At 37.1% G+C, this 25,637-nt stretch overlaps 1 protein-coding gene across 38 annotated transcripts in view; it reads left to right on the top strand.

Moving 5' to 3' along the window:
* The window catches only part of LOC129659367 (uncharacterized), a 382,363-nt gene that overhangs the window by 107,228 nt on the left and 249,498 nt on the right, over positions 1-25,637 (top strand). The window contains exons 4-5 of one of the 38 annotated variants that reach the window (XM_055590629.1): positions 13,200-13,244; positions 13,445-14,470. The exons of 32 other annotated variants lie outside the window; for them this stretch is intronic. In XM_055590629.1, the coding sequence (XP_055446604.1) occupies positions 13,200-13,244; positions 13,445-13,564 (165 nt within the window). In that variant the 3' untranslated portion in view covers positions 13,565-14,470. Of the gene's footprint in view, positions 1-874; positions 1,258-5,088; positions 5,217-9,866; positions 9,887-13,199; positions 13,245-13,444; positions 14,471-25,637 lie in introns of those variants that run through there. 5 more of the 38 variants (XM_055590632.1, XR_008718051.1, XR_008718045.1 and 2 more) reach the window with 5 other exon arrangements.

Genomic DNA, 25,637 nt, shown 5'->3' with positions numbered 1-25,637 from the left:
TAGCTTTCACAAAGCTGCTACATGTTGCCTCAGTAATATTTTATAGGAATAAGCAATTCAAATTCAAAATAAAAATCCAAATGTAGCATGAGTGAAGTAAGAGACTAAGTTTTTACATTGACAAATATATGGAAGCTAAATTATGTTATTGAAAATCATTTTATTTTTTCTAATAGTATTTATTAAGAATTATATTTTCAGAACACCAAATTTATTGTTGGTTTTATTTAATTTTGATTTAAAAATTAGTTAAGTTACAATTTATCTTTGAATTAGTATTTAATTTGAAATACTTTAAAAGTAAAATAACTTTGAGAATAGAAATTCAATTTATGATTTTTGAATGAATTTGTTATATTTCTGACTATAAATATTTTGGAGGAAAATGTACTAATTTTTTTACTAAGTACAAGGAGATCCAACCAGTCCATTCTGAAGGAGATCAGCCCTGGGATTTCTTTGGAAGGAATGATGCTAAAGCTGAAACTCCAGTACTTTGGCCACCTCATGTGAAGAGTTGACTCATTGGAAAAGACTCTGATGCTGGGAGGGATTGGGGGCAGGAGGAGAAGGGGACGACAGAGGATGAGATGGCTGATGGCATCACTGACTCAATGGACGTGAGTCTGAGTGAACTCCAAGAGTTGGTGATGGACAGGGAGGCCTGGCGTGCTGCAATTCATGGGGTCGCAAAGGGTCAGACAAGACTGAGCGACTGATCTGATCTGATTTGACAATTATATTTCATTTTTAACTCTTTCAAAAGAATAAATAAGGTCAACTAGAGGAGTGAGATGGGAGGTGGGAAGGAGGCTCAAGGGGAAGGGTATATGTTGGGGGAGTGTGTAATTTCCTTCGTTATGTCTTTTTGCAGCAAAAATTTGAAGCAATGGATGGACCAGTGTTATAGCTCAGTTTTATTGACAGGCAAAGGAAAATACATCCTTGAGGCATGAGGGCAGGCTGACCCAAAGAGGAGAAGAAAAGAGAAGCCCCCAGCTCAATATTGGCTCCTCTTTTTATGTTTTATCTCCTCCCTCTGAGCCTGCCTTATGTAAACTGGCCTAGCCAGGAGGGATCTTTGTTTTACCTGAGGCTCTCACTCCAGCCCTTGGACCTCCTTTGTTCTATTTTCATGGACTTTTCTCTTCTTTGTCTTTTAGCCTCCACCATTCTGGACTCCTTTTTCCTATTCTCCCTACCTAACAGATATATGTATGCATATAGCTGATTCATTTTGTACAGCAGAAACTAACACAACATTGTAAAGCAATTAATACTCCAATTTAAAAAAAATTTAAAGAATAAGGTCAAGATAATAGTGGAAAAAATGAATTGGAGTTTAGAAAAGAAATGAAGCTGAAAAGAAAAATCTTCAAAGAGGCCATTTGATTAATAAAACTTGGAAACACTGAAGTAAGCATTTAATGCTATTAAGCCCAAACTACAAAAAAAATTTGCTAATAGGACAATACATATTTGTGATTTGTTGAAGGTAATCTTGTGTGTGTGTGTGTGTGTGTGTGTGTGTGCTCAGTTGTGCCCAACTCTTTGAGATCCCATGGACTGTAGCCCATCAGGCTTCTCTGTCCATGGGATTTCCTAGGCAAGAATACTGGAGTTGGTTGCCATTTCGTTTTCCAGTGGATCTTTCTGATCCAGAGATCAAACTCCAGTCTCTTGCCTCTCCTGCATTGGCAGGTGGTTCTTTACCACTAGCACCACCTGGGAAACCTATTGAAGGTAATTACTGATAAAATAATGACTGTGATTAAGAAAATTAATCGCATCAAATTCAAACCTACAACTAGAATAGATCAGATAAAATACATGCAGCTTATATCTGTGTTACTAAGTGAAGATTTAAATTGTCGATCAGAATCATGAGTGTAAAAATAAGAGAAAATTATTCATATTTAATTCACAAATTAAAATTTTAAAAATGCAACTCTCCCCAGCAGAGTTTCTTCTTTTAGAAGAAAACCACTGTCATAAAATTAGCAAATTAGAGAAGAAAGATTGGGCCATTCTACTCTGCTTACTGGAAGCTAATCCTGGAAAAGGGGTATGACATTTTTCTGACAGCATGAAAATATTTATTGCAAAATATAGTCTGAAAAAAGTTAGTATTTACAATTTTCTATTGGTTGAACATAGCAGGAAATATTTAATTATAGACATATTTTGTAAATGGAGAAATAAATTAGAAACTGGCTTTTCTGTTTCAGCACAAAAATGATGTTTTTTTTCTGGTGTTACTTGTTTCAAATTAATCTTAAGGATCAGCTTTGTTCAATGATGCAGAGGTGATTGAAAACAATTACTTTCTCAATTAAACGAACATAAAATATCATTTGCACATAAAAAGCACATACACATTTAGAGCTTAGAAAGCTAAATAAAGAGCAGATCATTGATAGTATTCAACCACTGAACACTGATAAAGAACATTGAAATAATAGTCCCAAAAGGGTAATGTATATCTGATATTTAGCTAAGAACAATGATCCTTTTTGTAGCACTAACAGATTGGAAAATGTCTGGATGCAGTAGAAATGATTTCAAAACTTGCTGGAATAGCTGAACGTAAAGGATGGATCTAAGAAAAAACTAAATCAAATGGTGACTATTTAGAATGGAGATATGAAAGTGAGATGGTTAATTTAGTGGGAAATCAAGTGAGACAATAAATTAAAGATACAATATTTGTATAGCAAATATACAATCAGTGAGTGTACCATTAACAAAAGTATGCCCGATAATAAGCTTTTATCATGCATGGGCTTTAACTCCCAAGACAGGAAGACAAGGGAGTCAAAATTAATGACTCTTCATTGACTGTACATCTTTTGTAGAAAGTGCTGAGAGGAAAATTGCAAAAGTGATTTTGAATATTAACTATTAACTTAAGACATGATTACCCACTCCAGTACTCTTGCCTGGAAAATCCCATGGACGGAGGAACCTGGAAGGCTGCAGTCCATGGGGTCGCTGAGGGTCGGACACGACTGAGCGACTTCACTTTCTCTTTTCACTTTCATGCATTGGAGAAGGAAATGGCAACCCACTCCAGTGTTCTTGCCTGGAGAATCCCAGGGACGGCAGAGCTTGGTGGGCTGCTGTCTATGGGGTCACACAGAGTCGGACACGACTGAAGTGACTTAGCATAGCAAGACATTATGAAGGGTAATTATATGATGCTAACAAGATTGGTAAGTAAAAGGTGTATGAGCTAGAATCCTGGTCAAAATATTTGTGAATAATTCTACCACATAACTGGCAACATAGTGTAAATTTATGCCCATAAGATGTGGGCTCTACTGTCCCAGGAACAAGTCAAAAATCATACCTGATCTCTGTGTCCCAAAATTGAATGTTTTCATGAATCACATGAGAGATATGACATTAAATCTTAGATGCATGGTGAGAATATCATCATCATAGTGAAAGCTGAGTAAGCAATTATATTAATGTAGATAAAATGGGAATGAAATGCAGTAGAATAGTTATATGAAACAACAGCATATCTTCAAATAAATGCCAAGAAATTTTGGGTGAGAAACTATTTTTTTTTAATTTGTACTACCTATAGTCATTTGACTATGAACTATTACATATTATTTAAAATGTTTGCAAATGTATACAGACATCTAAGTGTGGATATTTCAACCTTTTAAAGATTAGAACTTTTTGTTCATTTTAGAAAAAAAACACTTTTAATAGAATCAAACTAATGCAGGCATGAAATTAAAAGATGCTTGCTCCTTGGCAGGAAAGTTATGACCAACCTAGATAGCGTATTCAAAAGCAGAGACATTACTTTGCCAACAAAGTCCATCTAGTCAAGGCTATGGTTTTTCCAGTGGTCATGTATGGATGTGAGAGTTGGACTGTGAAGGCTGAGCGCCGAAGAATTGATGTTTTTTGAACTGTGGTATTGGAGAAGACTCTTGAGAGTCCCGTGGACTGCAAGGAGATCCACCCAGTCCATTCTGAAGGAGATCAGCCCTGGGATTACTTTGGAAGGAATGATGCTAAAGCTGAAACTCCAGTACTTTGGCCACCTCATGCAAAGAATTGACTCACTGGAAAAGACTCTGATGCTGGGAGGGATTGGGGGCAGGAGGAGAAGGGGACGACAGAGGATGAGATGGCTGGATGGCATCACTGACTCGATGGACATGAGTCTGAGTGAACTCCGGGAGTTGGTGATGGACAGGGAGGCCTGGTGTGCTGTGATTCATGGGGTCGCAAAGAGTCGGACACAACTGAGTAACTGAACTGAATATATACAAAATCAGCATTTGAATTAAATATAATAAATATATATATACACCTATAAAGGAGGAGGTTTAAGAGCATATAAAGCTGAAGCTAATTTCTACCAAGACCATTTCTACTGTTCTAGATCAAGGTATAGTCTCTAAAAGATACTTGAACAAACTGAGCAACATGCTGCTGTTTTTTCATTTTAAAAAATAATGTCCTAATGTTAAAAACCTTGAAGAAAGAACTTAACATTTTATGGGCCTAAATAATTGATGTAAGTGAGGTTAAAAGTAATGCTGTAGTAATCATTTACACAACTAAATTAAAAGTTTTTATAATATATTCTATAGCAATGATAATTTATCATACATAGTTCATTACAGTGTTTGGATGCCATATAATGTACTAGCTATAATCTACATATAATGTATCAACTCTATTAATAATTCCAGATTGTATCTACTCTCAGCAGTGAGTAATGGCTCCAATTTACAATGAGAAAAAACTACGTATACACTAGCTTCAGAAGCCTACTTTGAAGTTAATGTCAATAAAGTACATGTTTTGTGAAAAATCTGGATTATGACATAGTCTGATGATTTTGTTGAAAAAAGATCAATTTTATGGAATAAATATATCATATTTATGAATTTACATGCCTTTGTTTTATTCAAATATTGCTAGTCCATTAAAATGCCATTTAGACAATGGCAGTAATAACTACACTAGTACTTGTTGATAACCATGCTGACTTTCAGTAATATAAAAATGTGTGTGTATTAGTCGCTTAATTGTGTCTGACTCTTTATGACCCCACAGACTGTATCTCACCAGGCTCCTCTGTCCATGGGTTTCTTCAGGCAAGAATACTGAAGTGGGTTGCCATTCCCTTCTCCAGGTTGTCTTCCTGATCCAGGGATCAAACCCAGGTCTCCTGCATTGCAGGCAGATTCTTTACCATCTGAGCCACCAGGGAAACATTTATATATATATTTTAAAAAAACGTAGCTCTGCACATGCTTTTCAATTTTGAGATTATGATGGTCTCTTTATCAAGGACATATTTTATTAAAAGTTACATGTTTTATGAAAAGATACATGTTTTATGAAACATATTGTATGAAAAGAGTCTTCAGGCAAGAATACTGGAGTGGGTTGCCATGCCTTCCTCCAGGGGATCTTCCCAACCCAGGGATCGAACCCAGGTCTTTGGCATTACAGGCAGATTTCTTTACCAACTGAGACACCAGGGAAGCCCATTAAAATTTACAGCTTTGGTTTAAAACTTTTTCTGTGATGTAAAATAAAATCTTGGCCGATTGCATAGATATTGCTGAACTGCCCTGATTTTAGTCTTCTCCCTCCCCTTCCTTGCTCACAGTGCACAGGAGTACTGCTTTCCCTGTACCTTTGACAGTCTCAGACAGTCATGTCCTTTGCATCTCTTTCTTGCTAAATTTTAACATCTTTTAACAGTAGGTTAGAATCTACAGAAAGTTTCATAATTCTAGTCTGCCTTTAACTATATTGGGAATGTTTTCAGCATTACACTTTATATGTAAGGTTCTGGTAGATATTCCGTATCTACTGAGAGGCATTTCCTTATTTTTTCTTAAATTTTTATTTGGTGATATTTGCTTATATGTTTGGGCTTCCCATGTGGCACTAGTGGTAAAGTGCCCGCCTGCCAGTGCAGGAGACATAAGAGACATGGGTTCTATTGCTGGGTTGAGAAGATCCCCTGGAGAAAGGCATGACAATCCACTCCAGTGTTCCTGCCTGGTGAATTGCATCGACAGAGAAGCCGGGTGGGCTATAGTCCTTGGGGTTGCAAAGAGTTTGACAGGACTGAAGCGAATTAGCACTCATGCACACATTTATATGTGTATCTTCTTATTTGAGGTTCATGCTTTGGAGAAGATGTGAGATGAGTTGAAGGAATCTTTCTCCAACCTCTACTTCCTGAGATTCAGAGAGGAAGGGAGGAAACCCAGACAGTGCTGGCATTGCATAGTTTGCCTTCTTCACATTTCCCCCAACCCCCCCCTTTTTTTTTTAACTGACATACATACATAAATGTATTGAAAGCTTGATTAAGAATGAGATATTTACATAGTTTCACAGTATTGCCCTTTCCTTCAATATTTATTAACTGCAAAGGGAGAAAATGTAACTTTTTAGTGGAGGGGCCTAGTAGATATCACTTAATAAACTGATCAAAGTTACCCATACCTCTAAGGCCAATCAAAATGGAAAACACAGTGTCACTTCTGTGATATTCCTCATATAAAGATTTGTAACCTGAATCTGACTGTGGGAAAATGTCAGATCAAGCTAAGTTGAGGAACTTTTTCCAAAACAATTGAACTTTATGTTCAAAAGTGTCCAGGTCATGAAAGTCAGGAAAAGATGGAGCATCTCTTCTGATTAAAAAAGAATAAAAACTAACACACATGTGATTCTAAACTCACTGCTTTGCTATAAAGAACGTTATTGAGATGAATGCTGACCCTTATCTGAGGTCTGTGGATTAGATGGTAGCAGCATATCACTATTATTTTTCTGATCTTGATAGTTATTTTCTGGTTATTGAGGAGAATGTCCCCAAGAAAACACTACAGATATTTAAAGCTTTAAAAATGACAATACAGAAAATAATATACTAAAATATTTAGGAAATCAGGATGACAACTTATTCTCATATGATTCAGGAAAATTCATTATTTGATCTTGCAACTTTTCTATAATTTTATTGTTTCAAAGTGTGAAAATATATTTTTAATTCCATTGTATCCATGTGTTTTATAATTAAAGCAAATATTTATCAAATATTCCTCTAAGGGATTACCACATACTAAGTTACAAATTAGTAACTTAATTAGTAGTAAGTTACTACTGAATAGTCTTTGTAACACTGTGGGGAAAGTACAATAATCACCTCTGTACAGAATAGGAAACCAAAGCATGGAGGAGTCGGATGACTTCCTCATATTTATATGGCGATAAGTGATGGACTTGTGTTATAAATCAAGGGTTTTCTTGTAACTACTAACCTTCCCTGCCCCCTGGCCATTCAAACTTTGTTTCTATAATTGTACCAGTAACCTGAAATTTTTCTGTAATTTTGAGCTAGGGAAATTTCCCTTAATCTGTAATTTTAAAAACGTTTTGTTTCCATTTATGAATCCCAGTGTTTCCTAAGCCAGAGCACCCTAATTCGTGTACCATGAATGGGTAACACATGCGTTGAGGTAGTGACTTCTCAGCCCTGGATGGGGGGTCTGGTAGGACCAGGGGCAGCCATACCCAGATGGCCAGTGTCTTGTGGCCCCTGAGAACTAGTGCAGACATATCATGTGCTATGCTCTGAGATAGGAGAGCAATTTTAGGATAGTTTTCCTCTCTCCATCTGCCTGTTGCTATATTGGATGATGAAAATATATTCACCTCTCTGCAGCAAATTTACTTCACTTGTCTATAGACAAACATTCTTCAGGAAACCTACACCAAGTAGAATAGAAAATTAAAGGCAGAATTGATTTTTATTCCCCCTTAGATGTTCTTCTTTCTTCTCATTGAAGACACTATTTTATTTCGGTGTTAAGGATTTAAAATTATTATTTTCATCCTTGATGTTGCTGTCTACACATAGATATGCACAACCCATAAACTTGTGGTGTCTTTTGTTTAATCAAGTCAGGATTCAGCTTTATAGTTGCAGCAGGTTGAATTATGGAACAATTGCAAGTTGACAAGCAGTAATGTAGTACTCTGTAGAACTGAAAGTATTGTAAGATACCTTTTCTATGTAGTATTTATTTTTTGTGTAGACTGGAAAATGTATTACTACACTGTAGTGAAGAAATGATTGCCTTTCCAAAATATTGTTGGTTGATAATCATAATTTCTATTAAACACATATTCAGACAATCCTGCATCCATCACCTTAAATCCATTTAAAAAGCTTTCTGCAGTTCCAGATTGTATAAATAACTTTTGTGTTTAATACAGAAACTAATGTTGATGTCTCCCCTGATATGAAAATGAGAAGTCTAATTTTAACTAATAATTCTGTCAGTGTTATAAAGTGACTAAAAGAAGCCTAGTGCTGCTGGTTTGTAGTTAATGTATTACTTAGGACTGCTTCTAAGTGGAAAAGTGATAAAGTAAGGAATTTTTTCCCGCTAACTTAAATGTTAAATGTCATCTTTTTATTCCCTGAATTTTCTGGTAAAGCACTGTATCTGAGAAGGGCAAGCCAATTTTAAAAGGGTTATATTACAGAGCTAGGAGACAAATACACTAGCAATTTAATGCAAATATTGAGTAAAGTATTTTATTGATGACTTGTATGGTCATTGATCTGCTAATTGTGATGGGTAACTGAAAAAGGATAAGGAATCACTTGCTTCAATTTCTCGCCAAAAAAAAATTCTTTTCAAGCAGATAGGAAGTGGGGGTTAAACTCAAACAGATGGAGTCAATATTTCTGTTCAAAGACAACAGCTAACTCCTCAAAAATAATAAATTGTGGAGAACTTAGTAAATAATGTAAATGAATAGAGACTAAGAAGGTTAGAGATCATGCTGAATTTGTTTCCGAAGTGCTCCAAGTTAAAGAAATATGCCATTTTGGAGTTTCTTTCCTCTACAGAGGCTGTGTCTTTGTGACCTCAAGTGTGAAAAGAAAGAAATCAATTGCCTGATTCATTTGTGAAATACTGTCTTAGCCCCATATATGAGCGAGATGCTAGGAAGGAATCGTAAACAGGACAGCCACAGTCCCTGTGCCCTTATATGCTCAGATAAGCTGAAGATTGGTAGAAGATAGAGACATATTATCAGACAACTGATAACAGGGAGATAAATGCTAGGCCAGAAAGAGCACAAGGACCCCTGGGGAGCCGTGTGATAGAGGTATTCATCATTGAACGGCAGTGCTGCAGGTGTCTGGTTAGGAGGTCACAGAAGGCCTTCCTTGGAAGATGATGGCTGAGTTGAGTCTTAATGTATAAACAGGAATTAGGTGAAAAGAGAAAGCAGCATACATAGTGGCCTGCAGGCAAGGAGGACAGCATTTTTAGGAAATTAAACTAGTTTTGTCCAACTAATTTTCCATGTCTTAAACACTCTCTACCTTTCTATATGTCTTTATGCCATAGGTTTGTTTTTTTAATTGGATTTATGCTCTAGACCTTTTCTTCCCATGGAGGATATTTGGAAAGATTTCATGGCTTTGAAATGTAGCTCTGGTGTCCAGAGATCAGGTTGACCTTCATTTGGATGAAAGTTTTGCATTTTTGATTGGCCGGTATGGATCAGGATCCTTGAAATGGCCACAGGATACACAGAACTCATACCTCGATGCTGGATGACGGAATACTCTGTTGTCAGGCTCATGCTTTCTCTTCCTCTGTCCCCATGATAACCATGCTGTTCATTACAGGGTATGTGTTATTAAGATGATGGGAGGAAGATGAACTGCAAAGGAGATTGGAAAGATACTGTAATATGAAACAAAACATGTGTATGATGGTGGGGCTCTTTTCATCCCATGGACTGTAGCCCACTAGACTCCTCTCCCATGGATTTTCCAGGCAAGGATACCAGAGTAGGTTGCCATTTCCTTCTCCAGGGGAATCTTCCTGACCCAGAGATTTAACTCACATCTCCAGAAATTTATATAAACTTCAAATAAAGTGTGATTCTTTGACCTGAACGTGAGCTGAGATACTGTCTTTTTCTAGTGTTCAGTGAGGAGGCTTTCAGCACGGTTCTTGAAGAGACTGTGGCTTTCAAGACTGGTGGCAGTTGCATTTCTGCTGCTGCTGCTGCTAAGTCACTTCAGTCATGTCCGACTCTGTGCGACCCCATAGACGGCAGCCCACCAGGCTCCTCTGTCCCTGGGATTCTCCAAGCATTTGCCCAGACAAATCTGGGGATCTTCGGAGATGAGAAGGGCCTCAACTTCCTCAGAGTCCTATTGGTTTCCACACATATTAGGCACCTTCCTGTGTTCTGTTCCATTTCTTAGTTTCAGTATTGCTTGAGTCTGTTTTGATTATGTCAACGATACCATAAATGTTAGCTGGAGACATCATTCTTGCTTCCAGTGTCCACTGATGTCCAGGCCAAAGATGCAGATATCCAGTTATGCTGTTACTTATTAGAGTCAAACTTGCAAGAAAGTTCTGTCATTACATTAGGTTTTTGAGTTTGCCTACATCTAATTCTTGACTTAGGGTTGACAGTTTGTTTAAAATTTACTTTCTGTCATTGAGGTGTTGCTAATCAATACCTCTATGATCTTTTGTGGTAATGCTTTATCTATAGATGCAGGGCTTTCTATTTAGTCTGTTATCTTATTCTACTTGGGTCAATATTCCAAGCTATACTGATCTTGAATTCTGAAAGTGAACAATCAGGGTCTTTGGTATTCTTCCATTTTGTATAACCTGAAAATTTGGACATACATTCTTTGCCTTTATCAAATTTACTACCTAATAAATTGAGGAGTCCAGGGCCATAGATGAAGCCCTGACCATAGCACCAGCCCAGCTACATTGGTCTGCTGCTGCTGCTAAGTCGCTTCAGTCGTGTCTGATTCTGTGCAACCCCATAGACGGCAGCCCACCAGGCTCCACCGTCCCTGGGATTCTCCAGGCACGAACACTGGAGTGGGTTGCCATTTCCTTCTCCAATGCATGAAAGTGAAAGTGAAGTCACTCAGTTGTGTCCGACTCTTAGCGACTCCATGGACTGCAGCCTACCAGGCTTCTCCATCCATGGGATTTTCCAGGCAAGAGTACTGGAGTGGGGTGCCACTGCCTTCTCTGACATTGGTCTAGTACAGCTATATTTGACACCTTGAATCCAATGCCCACTTGTAGTGAAACAGCTGAGGGATGTAATGAAGTTGGAGTTGGGTTTCTGACTTTGGGCAGTACTTATTGAGCAATGATTTGTTCTGTATCTACCACTCTGAATATCTCAAAGCACTATCCCTCCTAGTCCTTCCCTTGACTTTATTATTATTTATCACTATTGTTAATGTTATTAATATAATGATTCTCATTCTGCTTCTGTAAACGTTTTATGTGTTGGATTGTTGCATAATCCTATCTCAGACCCTGGCCTGTTCTAAGCAGAGGTAGAGTCAGTAAGGAGATTGTTACAGGAAAGAGAAGTCAATCATTAAATTTATTGTCACTTGAGCAGGATATAAATACAGATCTCCACAGGTGAAAGGATTGTTTCTACTGAGTTATCAATCCCCTTTTATTGTGCCAGTTAATAAAACTCAAAATAATTTCATTCTCAAGCTTATGATTTTAGATACCTATCTCCAGTGGGCACCTTTTGGAACACTCATTTTCCAGAGCTTGGGAAAGGTATTTACTGGAAGATGCAGGATAGATTTCTGACTTTTCAGTAGCTCTGTTACCTATGCATTTTATCTTCTCCATTTAAAAGTCATGCAATGTCATACCATAGGCCCCAAATTCATCTTAAAATCAGATTGGCTTTCTTAAAGCCTAAATTGCTAGACATGCTGACAGATTTTAGTTTTTCAGTATTGGTGGTGAATAAAATCTTTATGGTGGTTGGAACACAGAATGTTTTGGAACTTTATGATGTCTTTGATCAAAAGAAAACTCCACATAAAATTATTACTCTTTCCTTTTTAAGAAGAACACCATAATTATAAAATACTCTATTTGGTTCCCTTTACACACAAGTAGAAAGTATTCTCATATTAAAATATAGACTAGCTTAATATCAGATAATCAGCAGATAGAAGTAATAGTGCAGCAGATGATGCCTAATAGCCCAGAAATTAATACAAAATGATAAAACAGCACTACTTCTGTTAAGAAATTCAGTCAACATTTATGTCATATTACCCCTATGGTTAAATGTAATTGTCTTTGGGCTAGTAGAGAAAGAATTTCATAACAGCTTTGAAAAGTAATATATAATTGCCCCAAACAGTTTTAGCAACAGATTTTCTATCCCATGATGACATTTAGTACATTTTGAACTGTCCTTGCGAGATCAGTACAAAGCTTCCTAGAAACGATGTTCTTTCATTCTCTTTGTACTGTCTTTAGGGGCATATAATACTATTCCTGTGTTCAACAGTCAACTGTATTTTTTAAGTTTGAAGAAATAATATTTTCCTGTTCCCACCCATCAAGTTAGTCTGTGGCAAGCCCCCTTTAAGTAGTCTTTGAACATATTGCCTATAACATTTGAATATTTCTAGTTTCTATAAATATACTAGGACAAGAAAACAAATTTAACTACTGAGACAAATATTATAATGTAAAGGGAGAGATGCAACCTTATAATATGGACCAGTGACACTGACTACTTCAAATTATCTCCCTATTATATTTAGCCAGATTACCTTCCTATAGTTTGTATAGTAAACTAGATTGGATATGTCTTAAAATTTTGTACAGTACACAGAAAGTAGCGAATCCAAACAGATAATTTTGTATTTGGCACTTTTTTCATTTGTTTGACACTTAGAAAGACTAAAGTACCCTCGTACCTCATTAACTCAAAAATGACAAAATTGACTTCTAATCATCTTTGCTTCTGTGGGCTCAATGATAGTAGTAAATAAATGCTGTACTGTTATTTACACTGCATTGACTTCCAAATTAGAGTGGAAGGGATGAAACATGCTGTTATCCAAGTGGAAAAATTGATCTAGTAGTATAATGTAATTTTCTATTAAAAATTATAATCTTTGCATCACCATAAATGGATTTATAAAAGTCCATTTCAAAGGTGCCATTATCTTTGAATCACCTGCCCAGTGCCATCAGAGATGATAACAGAGCCAGCCTAATTGTCATGTTTTCTGAGCAGTGAGTTTATAAAACAGTAGACCATAGCTCTTTCCATTGCTCTTGCTGCAGGAGGCTCTGGCGTTGGGCAGTAAAGCTTTCACGCTGAGAGAGTTGGTAAGTTGATGTACTGCATCCACCAGATGTAATGCTCATTGTGTTTGACTTTTCAGCCAAATCTGGATGATTGCTCATAGGAAATTAGATTTTAAATGCAGATAGGCTTTTTGATATTCCTGCTGTCCACATTTTTCCAATTGCATAACGGGATGATAACTAAGCTTGGGAAGGCTGAGACTTTACTCATCATCATACAGACAATCTTGAAAATAAGAGCAGAAGAAATCATTTCTGCCCTGTGTGCATCCCTGAGGAGAGGAAGGCGAGTGCAAATGGATCTGCAAAATGGCTCCCACTACCCCATGCTGGTTGCGTAATTGCTTTGGTTATACTCTGGCAGAACTGTGTGTTGGCCGCAAGTATGCCCTTTAGGAATTGTGCCCTATCTTCTCTGATTCCTACTGTAATTTTGAACTGTGTCACAGTCCAGGGAGAAGTAATGCAAAAGGATGATGGTGGTTGCAGGATTGACCTCCATCTTTATTTTACGTTCTGCCAATCCTTTCCAGCTCCAATCCTGTGTTAGCCCCCCCATCATACCTTAGCTCTCTTAGCACTTGTGGCATCCTAACATATTTTATGAAATAAATGGTTAATTAAAATTTTTATTTGGAATAATTCTGTTTATTCCATTTTTCTTGATGACATTCTTCTTGAAATGACCTCTGCCATTTTAATTGCTTTTTAGATTGGCTGCACAACTGTAATCTGATATATTTTTTGAATGTACTACTAAATTTTCACTGTTTTTATTTTTCTAGTATCCCAGGTCATTTCCCCCTCATTTTTTCTTGTTTTGTTGGGGTACTTTCTTGAATAATATAATTTTTTATGTTTTTTTTTTGATGTCTGAAGATATCTTCATTTTCTCTTTATACTAGATTCATAGTTTGACTAAATATAGAATGTTTAATTATCAGTATATGTTCAAAATAATTTTTCCTCAAAATTCTGGTACTAACTCAGCCTTTTGTAGTGTTCAATAAAGTTGAAAAGAAGGTTGTGCTATTCTCATCATTTTTTTACAAATCATCTCTGTTCCCTTCCCTTTCTGTAGAAGTTTTATTATCTTCTTATCCTGACTATCCTTACATTTTATGTTGAACTCGTATTTGGATTCATTCTTCATTTATTATACTCAGTACTCGGTGTAATAGTTTTTATTGCTTTATTATGTATTTATTTTGAATTCTTTTATTCATTGAAGTATAGCTGATTTATAATAAAAGTTTCTGATGTAAAGCATAGTGATTCAGGATTTTTGTAGTTTATCTTCCATTAAAAGTTCTTACAAGGTAATGGCTGTAATTTCCTGTGTTACACAATATATCCTTGTTGTTTATCTACTGTATAATAATGCTTTGTATCTCTTAATCCCCTACCCCTAAAGAGCCCCTCTTTCTCCTCCTCCCTGCTGGCAAACACTAATTTGTTTCCTATGTCTGTGAGTTCATTTCTGTTTTTCTATGTGTATTCATTTTTCTATCTGTATTATTTTTCAGATTCCACAGATAAGTGGTATCATACAGTATTTGTCTTTGACTTATTTCACCAAGCATACTATTCTCTAGATTCATCCACTTTGATGCAAATGGCAGAATTTCACTCTTTTTTTATGGCGAAGCAGTATTCCACTGTGTGTGGGTGAATGGGTGGGTGTGTGGGTGGTAGTGGTGATGGAGAGAACACTATTTTCTTATGATTTTCTGCCTGAATTATCTATCCATTGATGTAAATAGTTTGTTAAAATCCCCTATTATTATGGTATTCTAAATTTCTCTTTTTTATGTCTATTAGCATTTGCTTTATTTATTTAGGTGCTCCATTTTTGGGTGCATATATATTAATGAGTGTAAAAAACCTCCTCTTGTATTGATGCCCTTATTATTATATAATGCCCTTCCTAGTCTCTTCTTGTAGCCTTTGGCTTAAAGTCTGATATGAATAGTGTTGCCTTCATCTTCTTATTTTCATTTCCATGAAATAGCCTTTTCTATTCCCTCCCTTTCAGTCTGTGTGTGTCTTCATCTATAAACTGAGTGTCTTGTGCTTGTGTGTTGTTTCTCAGTTGTGTCTGACTCTTTGCAACCCCATGGACTGTAGCCCAGCAGGCTCCTCTGTCCATGGGATTTCCCAGGCAAGAATACTGGAATGGGTGGCTATTTCCTCCTCCAGGGGATCTTCCTGACCCAGAGGTTGAACTTGCATCTCCTGCATTGGCAAGTGGGTTCTTTACTACTGAGCCACCTGAGAAGCCCCAAGTCTCTTGTAGGAAGTGTGTATAAGTGTCTGTTTTTTTTAATCCAGTCAGCCTTAGTAGTAGTTTTTAATCAAAAACTTCTTGTTACATGTCACCACTTTTCTTGTGTTTTTTCCCTTGTTTCTTTTTAAAAAATTAATAAATTTATTTTAATTGGAGGATAATTACTTTATAATATTGTTGTGGCTTTTGCCATACATTGACCTGAATCAGCCACGGGGGTACATGTGTCCCCCATCCCGAACCCCACCCCCACCTCCCTCCCTATACCCTCCCTCTGGGTCGTCCCGGTGCACTGGCTTGGAGTGCCCTGTTTCATGCATCGAACTTGGACTGGTGATCTATTACACATACATGTTTCAATGCTATTCTCTCAAATCATCCCACCCTTGCCTTCTCCCACAGAGTCCAAAAGTTTGTTCTTTATGTGTGTTTCTTTTGCTGTCTCATATATAGGGTCATCATTACCATCTTTCTAAATTCCATATATATGTGTTAATATACTGTATTGGTGTTTTTCTTTCTGATTTACTTCACTTTGTATAATAGGCTCCAGTTTCATCCACCTCATTAGAACTGATTCAAATGTGTTCTTTATAATAGCTGAGTAATATTCCATTGAGTATATGTACCACAATTTTCTTATCCATTTGTCTGCCAATGGACATCTAGGTTGCTTCCACATCCTAGCTATTGTAAACAGTGCTGAGATGAACATTGGTTTCCCCTTGATTTTTATACCTCCATTGTTATAACACTCCTATAGATCTCCTGGATTTATCTCTCATAAAAATGTATCTCATTTTTATTATCTCTGGTCAGTGTTCTGATTAAATTTCTGAAATTTTGTTATCCAGGTCAATACTATTTTTCTCTATAGCCTTATACACTTTTAGGAATTTATTTTAAAGTGATTTTCTGTGGATGGATTGATTCCAGTTTCCTCTAGTGTGAATTTAAAAATTTTCTATTTATTCTGGTCTGCTGCTGCTGCTGCTGCTAAGTTGCTTCAGTTGTGTCCGACTCTGTGTGACCCTGTTTGCAAAGAGTCAGACACAACTTAGTGACTGAACAACAGCAGCAACCTCCCCCATTATGCTGTTTTTCTTCATTTATTCTGTGATTACACATAATTTGTATTTTAGAATAAAGGGATTTATTCTTTCATGTAGGAATAGGTTATGATGTCAAACACCAGGTTTTTGTGGGTGAGTATAAAGACAGTTATTAATCTGGGAACCCCCTAAGTGACCCAAAAGACCTTTGCTTCTGTATGCCGTGGGCCAGGCTAACCTGCAGAGAAGGCAATGGCACCCACTCCAGTACTCTTGCCTGGAAAATCCTATGGACGGAGGAACCCGGTAGGCTGCAGTCCATGGGGTCGCTAAGAGTCGAATAAGACTCAGCGACTTCCCTTTCACTTTACACTTTCATGCATTAGAGAAGGAAATAGCAACCCACTCCAGTGTTCTTGCTTGGAGAATCCTAGGGACGGGGGAGCCTGGTGGGCTGCTGTCTATGGGGGTCGCACAGAGTCGGACACGACTGAAGTGACTTAGCAGCAGCAGGCTAACCTGGGGCTTCCCTAATAGCTCAGTTGGTAAAGAATCCATCTGCAATGCAGGAGACCCTGGTTCGATACCTGTGTTGGGAAGATCCCCTGGAGAAGGGAAATGCTTCCCACTCCAGTATCCTGGTCTAGAGAATTCCATAGACTGTATAGTCCATGGGGTCACAAAGAGTTGGACACAACTGAAACAACTTTCACTTTCAGGCTAGCCTAGTTATCGAGACAGTTCAGTTTCTTAAAAGATGAGCCCTATGTTTTCAGACTTGGAATTAAATACTTGTTGCCCTTAGTTTATGTCTGGGGATAGAAGAGAGGTAAGGAAATTTTGGCTTCTGATTTCTGCCTGCCTTCAAAGAATGCCTCAACTCACACATTCTATTGACCCCTAAAATCATCGACTTCTTTGAATTATACTGCTATTACCTTAAAATATCTTAAATTATCTACTCTTATTTTGATAATTCAACAGCCAACTAGTGTCATTGACTAGTGTTTCCTCCTGTTTCAAGTATTGCAATATGATATTTCTAAAAGAAAAATTTTATAATTAATTCTTCCATTCTGAAAATATTTATTGTGTTTATAATGTGAAAGCATTATTCTAGGCATGTGTTCTTGCCCTCCAGGGACTTACAGTCTAATGATAATGTTGTGTAATGGTAAGATAATAAACAAGAAAATATTTGATCTTACATGAGCTGACTCAATGTCGTATGTACGTCAGTTTTTATTATTTATTTTTAGTTGTGCTGGGGTCTTTGTTGCTGTGTGTGAACTTTCTCTAGCTGCAGCAAGCAGAGGCCACTCTCCAGTTGCTATGCAGTGGCTCCTCTGATTTCAGAGCATAGGCTCTAGGCATGCTGGCTTCAGTACTTGCAGCATGGGGGCTCAGAATTTGCAGCTCAAGGGCTCTAGAGCACAGGCTCAGTAGTTTCGGCAATCAGGCTTAGTTGCATCTGGAATCTTCCCAGACCAAGGATCAAAGCTGTATCTTCTGTGTTAGCAGACTTCTTATCCATTGTACCACTGGGGAAGTACAATTACTTTTTATATATACTTATATAGTTCATGAAATTCTAAACAAAATCTTGATGGTGTTTTCCTACCTTAATTTTAAAAATTTATATGTGATTCTACAACTTCTACCATTATCAACATACTGATCAATGAAAAAATAGAAAGGGCATAAACATAATAAACATCCTTGGTTATTATAAGATAAATATTTTAGATCAGTGACACAAAGATAATTTTTTCTCTGTACTACCATTTGCACCATCATATAAATTGGATAGCCTTGGAACAGTTCTTAAATACTTAAGTCCAGTGCTCACATGGCACTCGTGCATTGTATTTTGTAAGCATTCTAAATCTTTGCTGATACCCTTACGACTGAATTCGCTCGTCTGGATGTACTTCCTCCTTGTGTTTCACAGCATTTTCACTTACGTTCCTAACGGACATTTTTTACATTGCATGGCAGCTTATTATAGGCTTCTAGAGGTAGCTAAGTGCTTTACTTACCATTAAATGATAAGCCTATATGGGAAGAAGCCCACTGGCATGAACTGTAGAGAGTCAGCAGTTTTGCTGGTAAGTCAGGCTGTGTTTGAGAGCTCTGAGGAGGCTAAATATTTTATTCACAGAGTAATTCAGTGTATGTCTGAGGTTTATTCCAAAAGTATGCCTATCAGGAAAATGCTGAATATATGGTATTAGCAAGAGGAAAGTAATTTTAGCTGCATGTATCTCTGCCAAAGTGACTTGGCCAGCACCTTGTAAGATACACTTTTAAAAAGGGAACAATATAACTGTTCACCTAAAGCTAAAGTCTGTGAATTCTGTATCTTGAAGTATCCACTTTTTTTTTCCAAATTACTAGATGAGGAATGTTTCATCATCTCAGAGATTGGATAGACTAGTTATCTAAGATAATTTTGTGTGCTTTGCAATCACTGTGACTTCCAGGGAAAATAATATTGATGTGGAAGTTTAAAATCTCTCTCTCTGCACCCACGTGAAAACTTTGGGTTGAACAGTTAAATAGTCTTATCTCTGTTATTAGCTAAACTGCTAAAAAAAAAATGCCTGTAATTTCTAAGTGTATATTAAATAAGAAAATAATTATTCTGTTCTCAAGTTCATGTTATACATTTGGAGAGAAGTATTCAATACCTGTACTTTACAGAGGAGGAAAAAAAGACATAAAAAACTTTCCTAAAATAAATATTAACTCTTAGGTTTTATGCATGGATAGTTAAGTTTTTATCTGTAGGTTAAAAACAAAGCTCAGTCTTTACTTGGTTATAATTTGGAATCCCTTCGGGAGCTTTAAAATGTCCTGCCATCTGGATCCTAGACCCAGAGTTTCTAAATTAATTATTCTGAGGTATGTTCTTGCCATTCAGTGAGTGCTTAGAAAAGGAAGCTAAGTTGCAGATTCTAGATGACCCCTTCAATCTCATGATATGCTCCTACCATTTGTCATGACATGCACAGTTCTAAGTTGTCAATAGAGAAGGGAATCCAAGAAAAAAGTTAACTGTTAAAATGGGAAGGAGATATGTTACTCATGAGCTTTTTTCCAAATAGCTTATATAAGCTGTGCTACAGAATCATTGCCTTATATCCATGACTAAACAGGAAGCATGACATCAGTAAAATCTCTGAGGAGTTTGTGTGCCAAAAAAAGATTGATTGGCAGTATACAAATTAATGTAATATTGGGACATAATTCTCTATGGATCTTTCACTGTCTGCTTTTAAGCAGAGGCATTGTCTTTTTTCCCCTAGACCATATTTTCCAGGACTTTTTATAATGAAAAGCCTTGGAAGTTAGAATATCTCCCTCTGGAGCAAAGGGCAGTCATGCTTACCATTCACTGTAGAAGATATAGGTTCCCCAAGCTCAAGATTTCTTTTCTATAATACAGTAAACAATATAATACTATGTACAGTATAATACAATAAGATATAATACACAAGCCACTTTGTGCTCACTCATTTCTTTGGGGCCTATCTGCATCATCCTTTGTAGGACTTGGAACAGAAGGAAGTGATACAGATATGCTGATGCTCATGTTTCTTGCTGTGCCATGAGTAATAAAGTCCTTTGTCTCTGGCCAAGGAGTTTCATGTCTTCTTAAAACATCCATGAAAGGTAGCTATCTAGCTTATTAATTTCTGAGTGTGTAAAATCCCAGACCCTTCACAGTTCTTGATAGATAACACTGGTGCAATATTTTTTACTAACTTATTTGAGTCAGGAATTATCCAGTCATTTTGTCCTTAACACAGCAAGGCTTTTTAAAATGTTAACAATGTAAAATCAGGGAATACTGTACATCCTGAGCCCTTTTTGAGTCATCTAGAGGCAAAGAGCTTCATTTAACTAAGATATGACTGGGGAACTTGGTGGGAAGCATTGTTTATTTAGGTGGAGTTCTAAGAATAAAAGTAAGATAAGCTGCTGCTGCCCCTAAGTTACTTCAGTCGTGTCCAACTCTGTGCGACCCCATGGACGGCAGCCCACCAGGCTCCCCCGTCCCTGGGATTCTCCAGGCAAGAACACTGGAGTGGGTTGCCATTTCCTTCTCCAATGCATGAAAGTAAAAAGTGAAAGTGAAGTCGCTCAGTCGTGTCCAACTCTTAGTGACCCCATGGACTCCAGCCTACCAGGCTCCTCCATCCATGGGATTTTCCAGGCAAGAGTGCTAGAGTGGGGTGCCATTGCCTTCTCTGAGTAAGATAAGGGTAAGTGTTAAAGACCAGTACCTCGATGCTATAGTTGTAATCAGTTGAAACACAGAAGTTAAATTTTTGAGGTAAATAAAAGAAAAAGGGACATCCAGAAAGGGCTTATTGATTATTACATAGTTAATAGTTGATATTTTTCAGTCGCTGAGTCATGTCTGACTCGCTGCAACCCCCTGGAATGCAGCATGCTAGGCTCTTCTGTCCTTTGATATATCCTGGAGTTTGCTTAAATTCATGTCCACTGAGTTGGTGATGCTATCTAACCATCTCATCCTCTGCTGCCCCCTTCTTCTTTTGCTTTCAATCTTTCCCAGCATCAGGGAAAGTTTTCCAGTGAGTTGACTCTTCACATCAAGTGGCCAAAATATTGGAACTTCAGCTTCAGCAATAGTCCTTCCAATGAATATTCAGGGCTGATTTCCTTTAGGATCGACTGGTTTGATTTCCTTGTTGTCCAAGGGACTCTCCAGAGTCTTCTCCAGCAGCATAATTTGAAAACATTTTTGTTTCTTCGGCACTCAGCCTTCTTTATGGTCCAGCTCTCATATCCGTACACAACTACTGGAAAAGCTATAGCTTTAAGTATACACATGTTTGTGGGCAAAGTGATATTTCTGCTTTTGAGTATACTATTTAGGTTTGTCATAGTTTTCCTTCCAAGAAGCAAGTGTCTTTACATTTCATGGCTAGTGGCACCATCTGCAGTGATTTGTGAGTCCAAGAAAATTTCAGTCATTGCTTCCACTTTTTCCCCTTCTATTTGCCATGAAGTAGTGGGAACAGATGCCATGATCTTGGTTTTTTGAATGTTGAGTTTCAAGCCAGCTTTTTCACTCTCCCCTTTCACCTTCATCAAGAGACTCTTTGGTGCCTCTTCACTTCAGCTATTAAAGTGGTATCCTCTACATATCGGAGGTTGTTGATATTTCTGAGCAAGCTTGACAGTAAATAGTAGTAAAAGGGTATTACTTAAAGTGAACTCCAGCATTAAATGCCTAATTAGAAGAAATGAGGACCTCAGGCATTATAAAATGTACAAGTATAGAGAGGGTGATATTAGAGCAGTAGCACAAACTTTACTGTTTCTGTTTTGTAAATAAATTCATTTGTATCATTTTTTAGGTTCCACATGTGTGATATCTTATGATATTTTTCTTTGTCTGACTGACCTCACTTTGTATGATAAGCTCTAAGTCCATCCTTTTTGCTGCAAATGGCATTATTTCATTCTTTATTATGGCTGAGTAATATTCCATTGAATATAGGTACCACATCTTCTTAATCCATTCCTCTGCTGATGGACATTTAGGTTGCCTCCATGTCTTGGCTATTGTAGATACTGTGGCTATGAACACTGGGGTGCATGTGTCTTTTCAATGTATGGTTTTCTCTGGATGTGTGTCCAGGAGTGGGATTGCTGGACCATATGGTAGCTCTATTTTTAGTTTTTAAAGGAACCTCCATACTGTTCTCCATAGTTACTGTACTGTTTACATTCCCACCAACATTTTAGTATGGTTCCCTAAAAGAGAAGAATTTTTATATTGACTCACAAATCACAATTAAACTAAAAGTGATACAGGGTGACTAAAAAGTAATGGGCCAGGCTTGGGAAATAAGAAACAATAAGGAAGCAGGGATTGTGATATTGATATAAATAGAATGGAAAGCAGGCCAAGAGTTGTAAATGGGAAATAGAAGGACACTTTATAAAGTGAGGGCTAAAAATCACACTGATGATCAAAGTGTATGGATCTCTTTGCACCCAATAGAGAGCAAAAACTTTATAAAACAGGGAAAACTAGACTAGTATAAAACAATAGTAAACAATAAGGAAGCAGGGATTGTGATATTGATATCAATAGAATGGAAAGCAGGCTAAGGGTTGCAAGTGGGAAATAGAAGGACACTGTATAAAGTGAGGGCTAAAAATCACACTGATGATCAAAGTGTATGGATCTCTTTACACCAAATAGACAGCAAAAAGTTTATAATACAGGGAAAATTAGACTAGTATAAAACAATAGTAAGTAGATTTTAATGTTTTTGTTTAAACACATTTCAAGTAGATAAAAATGGGTAAATATATAGAGGATTAAAACAAGGTAAATGGTAGACATATTTGCATCAAATATCTTATGAGTACATAGAAGTTTTAAAAAAATCAACCATAGTAAACTGTATTACAGAAAGAATATAAATAACATTTTCATATCATACTACAATAACTAGAAATTAATAACAAAACCAAAGACAAAAGTACTTTAACTTGAAAATTTAAAAATTTTCTGTTAGTCTCTCAGTCATGTCCAACTCTTTGAAACCTCGTGGCTTGTAGCCAACCAGCTCCTCTGTCCATGGAATTCTGCAGACAAGAATACTGCAGTGGGTTGCCATTCCCTTCTCCAGGGGATCTTCCCAACCCAGGGATTGAACTCAGGTCTCTTGTGTTGCAGGCAGATTTGTTACCATCTGAGCCACTAGGGAAGCCTAAGTGGCTAAGCCAACCTAAGCCTAAGACAACCTAAGTGGCTTCCCTAGTGTAGATAGAAGGAGATAAAAGTGTAGATAAAAAGAAAGAAACTTTCTCTAAGTGAAAATAAAAGGAAATAAAAGCTGAATTTTCAGAATTTCTAGATGACGGATGCTGAAGCTCCAATACTTTGGCCACCTGATTCGAAGAGCTGATTCATTGGAAAAGACGTTGATGCTGGGAAAGACCGAGGCAGGAAGAGAAGTGGGTGACAGAAGATGAGATGGTTGGGTGGCATCACTGACTCAATGGACATGAGTTTGAGCAAACTTCGGGAGATAGTAAAGGACAGGGCATGCTGCAGTCCATGGGGTCCCAAAGTCAGACACAACTTAGCAATTGAACAAAACAACAAAATGAAAGAATGGCATATGTAAGGTGTGAAAGTAAGTCACTCAGTCATGTCAGACTCTTTGCAATTCCATGGACCAGTTCAGAATACTAGCCTGGGCAGCCTTTCCATTTTCCAGAGGATCTTCCCAACCCTGGGATCAAATCCAGGTCTCCCACATTGCAGGTGGATTCTTTACCAACTGAGCTATCAGGAAAGCCCCTTACATAAGGTATATTGCCAACTAAAACAGCTTGAAAACAAAAAAAGTAAAGAACAGAATAAATATAAAAATACAATGAGATATAAAACAGAAACATTAGAACAATAAAATACTGACTTTTCAAAATAAAGTCCATAATACAGACAAAACCCGAACTAGTCTAATAAAAATTGGGGGAGGGTAAGGAGGTAATCCAAATATGCAAAAACAAAGTATGAGAGGAAACATCTCCGAAAAAGAGGAAATTTCAAACACCTCTTTCAAAATATATTTGAGATTTTATATAAATAGTACCATTTATTAGGAAAACATAATCTCCAAAATTGACTTCAATTGAGACTGCAAGTTTAAACAAACCAAATTTCTATGGAATAAAGAAAATAATAAACTATCATATTTAGAACTGGACATGGAACTGGACTGGTTCAAAATTGGGAAAGTAGTATATCAAAGCTGTATATTAACATCCTGCTTATTTCACTTATATGTAGAGTACATCATGTGAAATGTCAAGTTGGATGAAGCTAAAGCTGAAATCAAGATCATTGGGAGAAATGTCAATAACCTCAGATATGCAAATGACACCACCCTAAATGGCAGAAAATGAAGAGGAACTAAAGAGCCTCTTGAAGGTGAAAGAGGAGAGTGAAAAAGCTGGCTTAAAACTCAACATTCAAAAAACTAAGATTGTGGCATCTGGTGCCATCACTTCATGACAAATAGATGGAGAAAAAATGGAAACAGTGACAGACTTTTCTTGGGCTCCAAAATCACTGCAGACAGTGACTGCAGCCATCAAATTAAAAGATGCTTACTCCTGAGAAGAAAAGCTATGACAAACCTAGACAGCATAGTAAAAAGCAGAAACAACACTTTGCCAACAGAGGTCTGTGTAGTGAAAGCTATGATTTTTCCAGTAGTCATGTACAGATATGAGAGTTGGACCATAATGAAGGCTGAGCGCCAAAGAATTGATGCTTTAGAACTGTGGTTCTGGATAAGACTCTTGAGAGTCCCCTGGACTACAAGGAGATCAAACTAGCCAATCTTAGAGGAAATCAACCCTGAATATTCATTGGAAGGAATGATGATGAAGCTCCAATATTTTGGCTTCCTGATACAAAAAGCCAACTCATTTGAAAATAACCTGATGCTGAGAAAGACCAGGGCAGGAGGAGAAAGGGATGACTGAAGATGATATGGTTGGATGGCATCATTGACTCAATGGACATGAGTTGGAGCAAACTCTGGGAGATAGTGAAGGACAGGGAAGCCTGGTGTGCTGCAGTCCAAACAGTGTTAAAACACGGCTGAGCAACTGAACAACAAATCTATCCCACAAAAAGTTTTATACTAAAATGTTTTCATGGGAGAATTAAAGAAACCATAAAAAAATACATGCAATTCTATTACATTATTTCAGTAAATAGAAAAAAGAAAACTTTCACACTATATTTGAGACAAGTATAATACTGTTCCTAAAAACTGAGCAACTAGACAGTCTAATGATACATCTTGATTTTTTAAAATACTATTCACTACTAAAAGAAATTTGGACTCCTCGGAAAAATAAAGGATTTACTATCTGGGCAAAAGAAACTACAAGTTGTAATGACATAGAATCCAACTTAAAGTAGCTTGTGAAGTGAAGTGAAATTCCCTCAGTTGTGTCTGATTCTTTGTGACCCCATAGACTGTCCATGGAATTCTCCAGGCC

This window comes from Bubalus kerabau, chromosome 8 (assembly GCF_029407905.1).
Source record: "Bubalus kerabau isolate K-KA32 ecotype Philippines breed swamp buffalo chromosome 8, PCC_UOA_SB_1v2, whole genome shotgun sequence".
In the NCBI taxonomy this organism is placed as follows: domain Eukaryota; kingdom Metazoa; phylum Chordata; class Mammalia; order Artiodactyla; family Bovidae; genus Bubalus; species Bubalus kerabau.
Note: the sequence above shows the minus strand (reverse complement) of the source record. Positions and strands in the feature narration are given on the sequence as shown.